General features: G+C 52.2%; 1 protein-coding gene across 2 annotated transcripts in view; it reads left to right on the top strand.

Moving 5' to 3' along the window:
* The window catches only part of TCN2 (transcobalamin 2), a 28504-nt gene extending 24330 nt beyond the window's left edge, over positions 1-4174 (top strand). For both annotated transcript variants that reach the window (XM_054006493.1, XM_054006492.1), the window contains exons 9-10: positions 695-816; positions 3306-4174. In XM_054006493.1, coding sequence (XP_053862468.1) covers positions 695-816; positions 3306-3367 — 184 coding nt within the window. In that variant the 3' untranslated portion in view covers positions 3368-4174. The remainder of the gene's footprint in view (positions 1-694; positions 817-3305) is intronic.
* The last annotated feature ends 10674 nt before the right edge of the window (positions 4175-14848 follow it).

The following is a 14848-nucleotide window of genomic DNA, read 5'->3' as shown; positions in this document are numbered from 1 at the left end:
GGTTGTAGTTTCTGTAGGGATCTACTGGGTATGTGGGGAAGGTCTGTACAAGTGGGATGATCCTGAAGGGAGAGTAACAGGATCTCCCCAAACCTGGCATCTGCTTCAGTTTCCTCACTCTTGTGCTAGCCGGCAGACCAATTCAACAGCCAGCACATTGGGAAAGCTTCCTCCAATATCAGCATTTCATTCCCTTCTCCAAGGCGGAGATTTATTGTTCACACAAACTCAGTGCAACATCAGTCCAGATAGGTGAACCAGGCCCTGCCATCTGACGCCTTCTAAAGCCTCTGCCTCAGGGGCTTCTGCTGCTGCCAGCACCCCAGGGATCCCCAGCCAGGTCTCTCCCCGGCTGGTGTGGCCAATTCCCTTCCATCTCTGTTCTCTGGCCCAGGGTCTCCTGCAGGAGCCTGTCTGCAGCGCTGCTTGTTAGTCTTTTATCCCACCTGTGGGAAGGCAGCTAGTTAGTCATAGATGGGGGCTACACCCAGCACCTCCCTGTGACAGGAGGTTTGGCACCATGTGCAGCTATGTGTGGTCAGGACTATGCTCCTAGCCCATCAGTCCCTGTGCAAGGGCCCTGATGTCGGGGACACACTGCTGTTGCTGCCTGAGTGGAACCAAAGTAGAAACAACCTGCTCTCTGCTCTGCCTGGGGGTCATGTCCCCTCTTCTCCTTCCCTTTCAACTCTAGGTATGAAACCCAAAACACCCTGCATGGGCCCTTGTTAACTGCAGTGATGGGGGTGAAAGCCAGCAATGGAGAGCGGAGATACTGGCAGCTCCTCCAGGCCCCAGCCACCAGTCTTCAGAAAGGTGAGGGAAACAGCACGTGGGAAACAGTGCAGTCTGGCACCTTGCGTGGTCAGTGTGTGCTTGGGGAGCCCCCCAGCTCCCCTTGCCGCCCCCCTACCCCCCCCAAGGCAGCCCTGGAATTTTCTGTCAATTTGCTGCTGCTGCAATGCACCAAAAGCTGCTCTAAAGAACACGGGCAGGGGCTGTTTGCTCACGTGGCTATGAAGGGCAATGAATTCTGGGCAGAGGGGTACAGCTCTGGGGCATGGAAAGGGAGAGTGCTGTAAGAAATGGACCTGCTGGTCTGGATCCACCCCTCTTCCTAGGCCGCAGGATTCTTCCAGGGATCGACCAGCTTCAAGAAAGGCTTTTCCATGCATCACATAGACCCTAGGGGCCAAATTCAGGCTGGTGTAAGCAGGTGTCATTCCCATTACTTCAGTGAGAGCTGCATCCCTCAGGGCTGGATTTGGTCCCGTATCTCCAGATGGTGCATAAAGGGGTTATGTTCCAGCTGCCAAAGGAATCGCAATGATAAAGTGCAGTTCTAGCCTAAAATGTGGTTTTAAAGTGGCACCCTCTTGCTTGGCAGATCTGCTCTCTGTGGGTCTGATGTCCCACTGTCCAGCACCTTGTGCTGTCACCTACCCCTCTGCACAGTTGCTGCTGGAGGCAAGTTGAGCCATCTGGTTTGGTGGCTTTGTGCACAGCTGTTATAGGGCTACGTGAGGTGCCAGGGAATGGGGAATCCGGCTCCATGCGTGGGTAGGTCAGTGCTGTCTGAAGCTCAGGTAGATGTACCCATGGCAGCGTTGCTACACAGAGCAGTGTAGATGCAGTGCCGTGGGTGGCAGCAATGTGAATAGGTACCCAGGGATCCAGGCTGGCTTGGCGAGCCTGTGCTGAAGCTCATGCCACTGCAGCTACACTGCACTGTTTGTAGCAATGCTAGTGCAGGTAAAGCTAGCAAGGATAGGTCTGCCTGAGCTGCAGTCACACCTTGGATTGCAAGCTAGACCTGCCCTGTGTCCCAGCCAGATTAGCCCACTTTAGAGATGAGTGTGGTTGCTGTTACTGCTGCAGCACGCCCGGCACTGGGGAGAGAGGTGGATTCCATTCTGGCTCATGCATCATCAACAAATCCCGCCTTCAGAGACCCCTGGGCTGCCCCACTGAAGACAGTGGCTCTTTTCAGGGGACTCCTTAAGCCTGTATATATAGTGCCTGCCATCACCAGTGGCTTATATCCCAGGGGCAGATGTGAAGCAGACTGGGCGTGTAGGGACAGGTAGCTACACAGGTGGCTTGAGATGCAATAATAGCTCTTAGGGGAACCTAAATAGGCTGATAGGTTTCAGAGTGGTAGCTGTGTTAGTCTGTATCAGCAAAAACAATGAGGAGTCCTTGTGGCACCTTAGAGACTAACAAATTATCTCAGCAAGGTGGGCCAGACTCGCTGTAGGCCGATGGCACAGAAAAGGTCTGGGAGAAGATAAAGGAGCACATGACTCAGGAATTCAGACCTAGTGGTTGGAGCAGGGTGGTCAGCATCCAGGAACAGCACCAAAGGTCAGAGCTGTGGTCAGAAACCAGAGCAGGAGTCAGAGCCAAGGGACAGGAGTCCAAGAGCGAGCCAAGTGGCAGGTCTGTCACTATGGCTGGTAGGGGAGCATAGAAGCTTCAAGAGAAGCTGTCAGTCTGGCCTGCTGTGAGGGCTCTATCATGGCTGCTAAGTAGTGGCATGGAGATATCTGCCTTCCCGCAGACCTGGGGTCTAGCCCCGCAGAGCCCCAGGAAGGCTTATACGTAAACAGAGCAATTCACAACCAAGTGTCCTACTTAATGGGAGCCATCAAGATTCCAAGCCACCATTAATGGCCCACACTTTGCATAATTACAATAAGACTTCAGAGTAATACTTCATATTTCTAGCTTCAGATACAAATAGGATGAACACAGTCAATAGATTAAAAGCTTTGTAATGATACCTCATAAGCATATTTCCATAACATATGGAGTGCAACATCACAACTCCATGATGTCGCCCCTTTGGGGCTCAGCTACTGCTCTGGGCTCCATCTCATCAAGAAGGATGGTCCAATGGTTAGAGCACTAGGCTAGGACTTGGGAGACAAGGGTTCAGTTCTCTTGGGCTGGTTACTCACTTGCTCTGTGCTTCAGTTCCTCACCTGTACAATGGGGATAATAGCACAGCCCTGCCTTGCAGGGTGATGGGAGCATAAATACATTCGATATTGTGAGGTATCAGACACTACAGTGAAGTGGTGGATAAGCACCTTAGGCAGATCCTCCAAGCACATGAGCCAACACCCAGGAAATCATTCTCAGTGCCTCCTGCATGAGGAATGGTACCAAACCCCGAGGAAGCCGACTGTCTCTGAGGTAGTGGCTCTTGCTCCTAATTCAGCTGTGCTGCATGAATTCCTTAATCTGTGCCCAGGCTGCTCCTTCTGACTCATGGACTTGTGCTCTGCTGTCTTGTTTTGTAGGCATCTCTGACTACCAGCCTCAGGATGGAGAGTCCATCATCCTGAAGTTTAGCCCATGGTAGACCGCCTGCTGCCTGCCTTCCAGCTCCCTGCCCCACCTCAATCCACAGTGAACTCTCTGTGTGTCTCTCTCTCTGCCCCAGAAGCAGGAGATCTCAGCTGGCATACGCTTGTCAGCCTGCAAGCCCTGTGCCCACAGAGTGGCATCTTCCTCCCCACAGACTGAAGTCCATAACGCAAGTCCCTGGCCCTCCTGGGGGGGGGGGTGTGTGTGTGTGTGTGTGTCAGTGTCAGTCAAAAGGGGCAAATTCCCTCCTGCCCCGGAGACCTGTTCTGCTGTGGATCAACCACAACCATCCACTCAATGGAAACTGACCATGCCAGGGGGTGGGGAGCAGCAGGTTTGGTGTGAATGAAAAACCTTGAATATGACGACACAGCGCATCATAATTCTGATTTTCTAATGCAGCTTTAACCCTTGCTATGCTGTGGCTGTCTAAACTGCCACACAATGAGTACATAGGAGGAGGTGTCTGCATCTTCCTGCTGGACACACTTTGCTCTCCCCGGGCCCACTGTACCAGCACCCTGGTGTGACTGGGCTCCTGGAAGTTCTCTAGACTGCATCCCTCTTAAGCAGTCACTGCACGGCTCGCAGGCCAGGGATTCCCTCCCTGCTCCCGCCCCAATTCCTGAAGTGACAGAACTGCTGCTATGAGGAGAGGATGTGGCTGATATCTCTGCTGTCTGGAGAGCAGTGGGTGGGAACTTGGCACCTGTGCCGAGGGGAGATGGTGCCTCCATGCAGCCACTCTCCCTCAGTCTGACATTTGGATCTGAAATGATTAAAGCTTTGATTGCAAACCTTACATTCCAGTTTGTCATTTGGCCCTTACCCAGAGCACCCAGGTCTCTGAGCCAGGCCTGGGCCCTCAGCACAGCACAGAGCTGCCTTCAGGTCTGGGCATTGTCCTCTGGGTTTGCATCATTCCCTACAACCAATGGACAGTTCTGTTCTCCTGGGTGACTAATCACCAGTTTGATTTTTATCTATTATTTGTATGGTTGTAGTACCTAGGTCCCCCAGTCATGGACCAGGACCCCATTCTGTTTGCCAGAAGCTGGGAATTGGTGACAGTGGATGGATCACTTGATTACCTGTTCTGTTCATTCCCTCTGGAGCACCTGGCACTGGCCACTGTCAGAAGACAGGCTACTGGGCTAGCTGGACTGACATAGTATGGCCATTCTTATGTTCATTGTGCTAGGTGCGATATGGACACAGAACAAAAAGACACCGTCTCTGTCCCGCCCCAGAGAGCTTACAATCTAGGAATAAGACAAGAGACACCAGATGAAGAGAGACAGGCCAGTACAAAGAAACAAAAGACAATACTGGTGGTGATGGGCAGTGATCTCTGCACACCAGCAGCCTAACTGGGCATCACAGCAAAGGAGAGTTTTGAGGCAGGACTGGAAGGAGGACAATGTGACACTAAGAACACGTCTTCACAGCTCGCACTACTATGCTAGTAATCTTGTACAAAATATGCCTTGTGAGTTATCATTTGAAAACTAATAATTCACTGATCATTAATATTCTTGCATGATGTATGTACATGATGGGTATGAAGACACCCATATATGCTGGAGTTATAACTAAAGTGTGTGTGAACTAGATAGGTCAGGCAAGTTGTTAAGCAGGTCTAGCCTAAAGAAAGAAATGTGTTTACCTCAATTTACATATAAGCAGTAAACAGTCATCAGTCTAACAAGGGGTGGAGGTAAAGTCACATTAACAAGCTGGGGGGTGGAGGAAGGCAGCATGGCGCCCACATCTGGCAAGAGCGAAGCTTGGTCTGGGATTTACTTCTCAGAAGACTCCAGTGCAAAAGTTCACTGGGCTATACAGACAGGGGGGCTGAGCCTCAAGTGATAAGCAACTGAATCAGCTGATTGGATACAATATGACCCTATTATACAAGTGTTCAGAGTGGGGTCTTTGCTGAAAGCCTCTGAGATACTGGTGATTAATATCACTGTGAACAGCCTGTATTAACACTAGGAGGAATTATGGATATTCATTGATATGTTTTAAAGTGTGAGGCCAAACAAAGGAAGAGACAGTTCCCTCCCAGACAAGAGGTGGGCGAGCTATTTACCTGTCACCTATGTAAATTAAGCCTGATAGAATCAAAACAATGGAAGCCCCATTTATGTAGAAATCACACTGGGAGATGGGAAGCCCACAGGAAGGGAAGAACAGCATGAGGTCATCCTGCCTCTTGAACCAAGGTCATTGAGCTTTGGAAGATATAAGCAAGGAAAGAAGCCACCTTTGGCATCACCAGAGCCCAAGGAGCAGAGCTCTTGCAAGCAGGGGAAGATGGGTCCTTCAACCAAGAGGTGGGGGCTGAAGAGGGAGTTCTCCAGGTGAAGGAGAAGCAAATACAGGACCCTTGAGGTAAGTGGCTGTCTGTAGTGTGTGTTTGTGTTTGGGGGTTACTTGATGTGTGCTGAGCTTGTATTTGTCTGTCTGTTTATTTGTTTGAAGGACCGTGTGCTGTGACCGACATTTGAAAGCTGTGAGCTTCTAAACAAGGTTTGAACTCTAGAAGCCTCTGTTAATTGGCTGAGCCTTAGTCAGGGGGCGGGGCTGTCAGGGAGGCCAGGGCTTTATAAAGCAGTGAGTCAATGACCAGGGGCCGCTAACAAGGAGCTTCGAGAGGAAGTTTGGAAGGGGAGTGGGAAGGGGTTGAGGTACACTTGCCATTCCTTAAAACCTTTAAACTAAACTATAATCAAGACTTCTTGATTTAAACAAAAACCCCTGTCAGTAACCTAGGCAGCTGTAGGAGATTGGGGGCTATCTTGTTTCTTGCGCTCAGTATAGCATGAATGATTACCTGCCCTGTGGGCAGGTGGTATATGTGTACATTCGGTGCAAGGAGCTCCTGGCCCTCAGAGACTGCGTACGGGCTTTGGAGGCCAGGGTGGCGGAACTGGAGGAGCTAAGGGAGGCAGAGACTTATGTTGATGAGGCGTTCCGAGACACTATAGATTTGTCCCACCCCCGGTCAGACAACCCCAGCACTGTTAAGGAGGATGAAAGGCTCAGGGAAGGAGAGCAGTCAATGGGAGCAGAGGGAAACCTTCCCATAGTTGGGACCCTTCTTCCAGATAATGTTGGGGTATCCTCTCGCACTGAGGATACCTCTCTGGGGGAGGGAACTCCAGTCATTAGGAAAAGGCAGGTGTTAGTAATGGGTGATTCGATCATTAGAAACAGAGATCGCTGGGTTTGTGATGACCAGGAGAACCATACGGTGACTTGTCTGCATGGTCCGAAGGTAGCGGATCTCTCAAGGCATCTAGATAGACTTATGTGTAGTGTTGGGGAGGAGCTGGTGGTCGTGGTACATGTAGGTACCAATGACACAGGGAAGGGTAGGAGAGACGTCCTGGAGGCCAAATTTAGGCTGCTAGGAAAAAGACTGAAATCCAGGACCTCTATGGTAGCATTCTCAGAAATGCTTCCAGTTCCCCGCGCAGGGGCAGATAGGCAGGCAGAGCTTCAGAATTCCAATGCGTGGATGAGACGATGGTGTAGGGAGGAGAGATTTAGATTTATTAGGAACTGGGGAAACTTTTGGGATGGGGGAGTCTATACAGGAAGGATGGACTGCCCCTAAACCAAAGTGGATCCAGACTGCTGGCACTTAACATTAAAAAGGTTGCAGAGCAGTTTTAAAACTAGGAGAGCTGATTGCTGCAGAGGAGCACGTGGATCAGACAGAGACGTCTCTAGGTTTTAGTCAGGAGGAGAGGATGGAAGAAGATAAAGTATGGGCCAGATCAGACAGGAAACATTCACATAAAAAAGAATCTGACACATCAGAAAAGGGCAGACAAACAGTGACAAGTTTTTAAAGTGCTTGTACACAAATGCTAGAAGTCTAAATAATAAGATGGGTGAACTAGAGTGCCTCGTGTTAAAGGAGGATAATAATAATTGGCATCACAGAAACCTGGTGGAGTGAGGACAATCAATGGGACACAATCATTCCGGGGTACAAAATGTAGTAGAAAGACAGAACAGGTTATGCAGGGGGGGGGGGGGGGGAAGGGAAGGGAAGGGAGAGTGGCACTATATGTGTAAGAAAATGTAGAATCAAATGAAGTAAAAAATTTAATGTGGATAAATGTAAAATAATGCACATTGGAAAAAATAACCCCAACTCTACATACAATATGATGGGGGCTAATTTAGCTACAACTAATCAGAAAAGAGAGATCTTGGAGTCATCATGGATAGTTCTCTGAAGACGTCCACGCAGTGTGCAGCAGCAGTCAAAAAAGCAAACAAGATGTTAGGAATCTTTTTTAAAGGGTTAGAGAATAAGATGGAGAATATCTTATTGCTCTTATATATATCTATGGTACGCCCACATCTTGAATACTGCGTATAGATGTGGTCTCCTCATCTCAAAAAAGATATACTGGCATTACAAAAGGTTCAGAGAAGGCCAAGAGGAGACTGAAGGGGGGGGGGGATATGATATAGGAACATAAAATCATGACTGATGTGGAGAAAGTGAATAAGGAAAAGTTATTTACTTGTTCTCATAATATAAGAACTAGGGGCGACCAAATGAAATTAATGGGCAGCAGGTTTAAAACAAATAAAAGGAAGTTCTTCTTCACACAGCGCACAGTCAACCTGTGGAATTCCTTACCTGAGGAGGTTATGAAGGCTAGGACTATAACGGGGTTTAAAAGAGAACAAGATAAATTCATGGAGGTTAAGTCCATTAATGCTATTAGCCAAGATGGGTAAAGAATGGTGTCCCTAGCCTCTGTTTGTCAGAGGGTGGAGATGGATGGCAGGAGAGAAATCACTTGATCATTACCTGTTAGGTTCACTCCTTCTAGGCACCTGGCATTGGCCACTGTCGGTAGACAGGATACTGGGTTGGATGGACCCTTGGTCTGACCCAGTATGGCCATTCTTATGTTCTTATGTTATTCTTATGTTAAGTCTCTGGAACTGACTATAGGTAAGAAACCTGCTCAGGCAAAGATCTTTCACCTAGGAAGACAAGGGAAGCCAGCACCTTGTGCGTTTGTAGAAGGGCCTGACTGAGGGAATGTCAGCCATTGCTGGGAAGAAGAATGATGGGTGAGAAAAACAGTCTTGAGCAACGGTTGTATCTTGCTAACAGGACCGGTGCTACCATTAAGGCGAACTAGGCAGTTGCCTAGGGCGCCAAGATTTGGGGGCACCAAAAAGCGGTGCCCCCAACTTTTTTTTTACAGCGTTCCTCTCCAAGCACGCGGTCGCCGCTCCACTTCTCCCGCCTCCCAGGCTTGCAGTGCCAATCAGCTGTTTGGTGCCGCAAGCCTGGGAGGAGAATTAGAGCGGGGGCAGCGTGCTCGGGGAGGAGGCGGAGCAGAGGTGAGCTGGGGTGGGGAGATGCCGCACGGCTTCCCAGGCCGTGGGGGTGGGGAGCTGTTGCGGGGGTGCCTCAGGGCGGGGGGGGGGGGGAGCTGCCGCAGGGCTCCCCACCCCACCTCTGCTACGCCCCCTCCCCGAGCACGCCGTCGCTGCTCCACTTCTCCCACCTCCCAGGCTTGCGGCACCAATTGGCTGTTTGCCGCCACAAGCCTGGGAGGGGAGGAGAATTAGAGCGGGGGGGTGACGTGCTCGGGGAGGAGGCGGAGCAGAGGCGGGGAGCTGCTGCACAGCTCCCCGGGGGGGGGAGCTGCCGTGGGGGGGGGGCACCTCAGGGTGGAGGGGGGGCCGGGGAGCTGCCGCAGGGCTGGGTGGGGCTCAAGGTGGAAGTTTCGCCTAGGGCGCGAAACTTCCTTGCACCAGCCCTCCTTGCTAGAGTATGTTTTAGTATTTTAGATGCATGTTTTCACTTGTATTTGCTTATAACCTGCCCTAACTTTATTCATGTTACTTGGCATTGCTTACCCTATGTCCTGTTGTCAGATTTATTTTACTATAAAACCAACTCAGTGCAGTGTTTAGAGGGAAGGGTGTATTTGGAACACACAAACCATATTATTGCTCTGAACTGTCCAGGGGAGGGCTGGACATTGCAGAGCATGTGGTTTGGGAAAAATTGGGACTGGGAGGGTGTTGGGGTCACTCTGCAAGTACTAGCCAAGGCTGGTGGAAGCCAGAGTGCGGCTGTAGAAAGACTGCTGTGCTCAGAGCTTCTGAACCAGGATTATCTAGCACACAGACATGCAGGGTGTGGCCGGCTTTCTGGTAGGCTGGTTGGGAATGGCCCAGGTTGGGAGCTACAGCAGCAAAGCACTGTGAGGCACCCAAGGTTGCAGGGCAGGTGATGACACAGCCCCTTGCTGGTCTGGATTGCACCCCAGAAAGGGATAGACCATGAGTAGTTTTATGGATGTTTATGGGGAGCTCCTCCCACGCATGAACAGCCGGAGAGAAAGCCCGTAGACGCGTGTTCATAAACTTAACATCATTGGGCAAGGGAGGCTCGCATCACGGACCGACTGAAGGGGAGTGTTGAGTGTTCCATAGCAAATGAGAAATGATAGGTGGGGTGGACATTGAAAGAAGACAAGCTGCTTGTGTTTGATGCATTAGAGAAGGGGGAGCCAATGGAGGTATGCAAAGAAAGGAATGACATGATCAAAGCAATAAGGTAAGAGAATGATCATTGCAGTAGCATTCTGAAGGGGCAAGGTTGCATTTGTCAGTGCCAGAGAGGAGGATGTTGCAGTCATCGAGGCACGGAATGTTGATCAGACTTTTAGCTGTGGCGTTACAGAAGAAAGGGAGAGATGTTCCGCAGAAAGAATCAGCAAGATTTCAACTTACCCTGGATCTGAGGCCCTAGAGAGAGGTTGGAGTTGATGACGCCCAGGGCCTGAGTGTTAGGTAGGATGATGCTGTTGTCCCCAGTAAGGGAGAAAGAAGGTGGCAAGGAGGGTTTGGGGGAGGGTCAGAGCTCTGTTTTAGCCATGTTGAGCTTGAGCTGACAGCTAAACATCCACGAGGAGATGTCACAGAGAGGCTGAGAGGTTAGTTTACCCAGAAGGAGACAAGTCTGGAGCAGAGGTAGATCTGCAAGTGGTCAGTGTAGGGATGATCGTTGAATTTGTATTTGTGATGATATTACCCAGACTTGCGGTGCAGAGGGGGAGGAGAAGGGGACCAGAGTCTGTGGAGCCCCACAGAGAGCTGTGTGGGGGGGGGATGAGGAGGATCCTCCAGGAGCGATTAGAGAGGCAGGAGGAGAACCAGGGAGGACAGAGTCACAGAAGCCAAGGGAGGACAATATTTCAAGAGGAAAAGCATGGCTGACTGTGTCAAAGCTGGTTGACAGATCAGGAAGGGTGAGGCTGGAGGACTGCGTCTGAGCTTTGGCTAGGAAGGTCATTAGAGACTTCAGTGAGAGCAGTTTCAGTGGAGTGCAAGGGGCAGAAGCCAGATGGGGGAGGGTCTAGTATGAGATTGGAGGAGAGAAACTCCAGGCAGGGATTGCAGACCATGTTCAAGGAGTGTAGAGATGAAAGGAGATGGGGCAATAGCTGGAGAAGCAAGGCCAAGGTGGGTTTTTAAGACTAAAGTATGTTTGTATCGTGAGGGAGGAGAGTGAGAGGTTACTGAGAGGAGTAAAGCAGAGGATGAGTGGGCATGTGGGAGATCAGGGAAGAGGATGGGATGGGGTCATGAGCAGTGATGAGCTGGAGCCGGTTCGCACTGGTTCGCAGGAACTGGTTGTTTAAATTTAGAAGCCCTTTTAGAACCGGTTGTCCAACCGGTTCTAAAAGGGCTTCTAAATTTAAAGTGGTGCCTTAGGCGCCGACTCTGTGAGCTCCGGCAGCTCCCCGCCCCGCCCCAGCTCACCTCTGCTCCGCCTCCTCCTCCTCCCCTGAACACTCCGCCCTGCTTCTACTCCCCACCCTCCCGCTTCCCACGAATCAGCTGTTCGCGCAGGAAGCCTGGGAGGGCTGAGAAGCAAGCGGTGGCTTCGTGCTCAGGCCCAGGGAGGTGGAGACGGAGCAGAGGTGAACTGGGGCTGGGGGGGGCGCGAGGACGGCCGCCCATGCCATGGCAGGTAACCCCCCTGCTCCCCCCCTATAGTTACGCTACCCCGCCCCTAGGAGTCAGAGGGACCTGCTGGATGCTTCCCGGGAGCCGCCCCAGGTAAGCACCGCCGGGACTCCCCACCTCACCCCCCGGCAGGTCCCTCTGGCTCTTAGGGGCGGGGCGGGGTGGGCACCCACTACTGTGGCCCATGAGACTCTCCTGCCTGGCCCCTGAGCTCCCAGCCGGGGAGGCTAGTCCCCGGCTGTTTTCCCCCTCCCCCGCAGCTTCAGTTCGCCCCACTGCTGACGCATGCTCTGGGCGGCGAGCTCAGCCTGACCCGGTGCTCCAGGCGCTGCGCGGTGACGGCATGGCCCAGCTCCAGCTGAGCGGCCAGCTGTAGCGCCACTAGCCACCTCCAGGCAGCGCGGTAAGGAGGCAGGGAGCAGGGAGGGGGTGTTGGATAGAGGGTAGGGGAGTTTGGGGGCATGGTGGGGTGGATGGGGTCGGGGCAATCAGAGGGCGGGGAACAGGGGGACTGGATTGGGCAGGGGTCCCGGGGGGCCATCAGGAATGAGAGGAGGGATTGGATGGGGCGGTGGGGGGCAGTCAGGGGACAGGGAAGGGGGGTGGATGGGGCAGGGGTCCCGGGGGGGGCGTCAAGGAATGCAGGGGATTGGATTGGGCAGGAGTCCCGGGGGGCGGGGGCGGGTCACGACCCCCTCGTGGGGTGAGGAGGGAACCAGTTGTTAAGATTTTGGCAGCTCATCACTGGTCATGAGGTAAGTGGAGGGGTTAGATGAGGAGAGCAGACGAAGAACTCCTGAGTCCGTGAGAGGGGAGAAAGAGACGAGCGTCGTAGGAGAGCAGGGGGAGGGGGCGGAACTGGGGGGAAAGAGGCGGGTTGGGGTGGAGCAGAGGCAGGAAGAGGCAGGAGTGGGGCCTTGGGGGAAGGGGTGGAGTGGGGGCAGGGCCTGCGGCAGAGCCGGGGGTTGAGCACTCCCCGGCACTTTGGAATGTTGGCACCTGTGTCCTCAAAGCCAATCCAGGGATTAGATTTTTCAGCCTGACATCCTCTTCTTGCGGTTCCTTGGCCTGTGGTGTCGCTTCATCACTCTGCAGCCCCTCTCTTGCTCCTCAGGAGCTGCAGCGCCTCATCTTCATGGGTTAGTCCTCTGGCTAAGTCACAATTGTCCATGCCTTCCGAGGTTCTAGCAAAGTCTCCACAGTGTCCCAGGCAGTCCTTAAGTCCTCTGCCCTTGCTGAGATACTGCCTCGGTGACTGGGACGAATGGTCCCGGACAGTCTTCAAAGTCACTGCCCAGATTGGGCCACTCATTGAGTGGCTGGTGGGGGCACCCAGACCCACCCTCTACTCTAGGGTGACCAGATGAGAGGAAGAAAATATCGGGACACAAGGGGGTGGGGGGTCACTGGCGGAGAAAAAAAAAAAAAAGCCAAGTGCTGCCGGTGTAATGACACAAACAGCTCCCTCTCCCAATTCCCTACTGTGGCCCAGTGCTGCCGGCAGTCAGAGGAGATTATGCACCCTCCCTTAGTTATGCATACCTCCAGCGTCTAGGTATTTACACCATGCTCATCACCATAATGACGAGCAGAGAAGTAACAACCACTCGGCATAACTTTTCCTTTCACTCAGCATTCTGACATGCAAGTCTAGCTGGGTCCAGACTGGTAGCAATGTGTGGATCAGTTTACAGTGGGGGAGCCTCTGGTTTTCAGGAGAGGGGAAAAAAACAACAACCAAGAACAGCCGAGTGCTACCAGCAGTCAGAGGAGAGGGGAGGGGAAAAAAAGCCAAGAACAGCCGAGTCCTGCCGGCGGAGGAAAAAAAAAAAATAGGCGGAGCACAGCGTCCCAACCGAAGATCGATCAGGATGCGGGACAAACGCCTAAATATCGGGACAGTCCCAATTTTATCGGGACGCCTGGTTACCCTACTCTACTCTGAGTTCCAGTTCAGGGCCCTATCTCCAGCAGCGAAGGGCTGGGCAACTCCAAACCTTCCTGCCACTCCCCTAGACTACATCCCACCTTGCCCATCCCTGGTTCGCACTCTCCACCCCTCTAGCCAAACCCCTTTCCTTTGGGTCTGCTAGGCAAATCATAGAAGATTAGGGTTGGAAGAGACCTCAGGAGGTCATCTAGCCCAATCCCCTGCTCAAAGCAGGACCAACACCAACTAAATCATCCCAGCCAGGGCTTTGTCAAGCTGGGCCTTAAAAACATCTAAGGATGGAGATTCCACCACCTCCCTAGGTAACCCATTCCAGTACTTCACCACCCTCCTAATGAAATAGTGTTTCCTAATATCTACCCTAGACCTCCCTCACTGCAACTTGAGACCATTGCTCCTTGTTCTGTCATCTGCCACCACTGTGCAGGGCCAGCTCCAGGCACCAGCTTACCAAGCAGGTGCTTGGGGCAGCCACTTTGGAGAGGGGCAGCATGTCCAGCTGTTTGGTGGCAATTCGGCAGACGGTCTCTCACTCCTGCTCAGAGCAAAGGACCTCCCGCTGAACTGCCGCCACAGATCGCAATCACTGCTTTTTTGTTTGTTTGTTTTTGTTTGGCTGCTTGGGGCTCTGCACTTGTCCTTGTTGAACCTCATCAGATTTCTTTTGGCCCAATCCTCAATTTGTCTAGGTCACTCTGGACCCTATCCCTACCCTCCCACGTATCTACCTCTCCTCCCAGCTAAGTGTCATCTGCCAACTTGCTGAGGGTGCAATCCATCCCATCATCCAGATCATTAATAAAGATAAGCAACAGAGGGTCCTGTGGCACCTTTGTTAGTCTCAAAGGTGCCACAGGACCCTCTGTTGCTTTTTACAGATTCAGACTAACACGGCTACCCCTCTGATTAATAAAGATGTTGAACAAAACCAGCCCCAGGACCAATCCCTGGGGCACGCCACTTGATACCAGCTGCCAACTAGACATCAAGCCATTGATCACTACCCATTGAGACTGACAATCTAGCCAGCTTTCTATCCACTGTGACAAAGTTCCTCCTCTATCTTGGTGGGTCCTGCACTTATTGGCAGATTTTCTTGCCTCAGAGATTCACCATGTGGGTTGGGGAACAGCCCAGAGACCTTCCCCTCTGGAAGAACCCACAGTCCAGGTCAATTGGGAGGTTTGGGGGGAACCCAGGCCCACCCTCTACTCCGGGTTCCAGCCCAGGGCCCTGTGGACTGCAGCTGTCTATAGTGCCTCCTGTAACAGCTGCATGACAGCTACAATTCCCTGGGCTACTTCCCCATGGCCTCCTCCAACCACCTTCCTTATTCTCACCACAGGACCTTCCTCCTAGTGTCTGATAACGCTTGTGCTCCTCAGTCCTCCAGCAGCTCTCACTCTCAGCTCCTTGCACCCAGTTCCTCACACTTACACCACAAACTGAAGTGAGCTCCTTTTTAAAACCCAGGTGTCCTGATTAGCCTGCCTT

The sequence above is a fragment of the Malaclemys terrapin genome, chromosome 16, assembly GCF_027887155.1.
Source record: "Malaclemys terrapin pileata isolate rMalTer1 chromosome 16, rMalTer1.hap1, whole genome shotgun sequence".
Classification (NCBI taxonomy): domain Eukaryota; kingdom Metazoa; phylum Chordata; order Testudines; family Emydidae; genus Malaclemys; species Malaclemys terrapin.
Note: the sequence above shows the minus strand (reverse complement) of the source record. Positions and strands in the feature narration are given on the sequence as shown.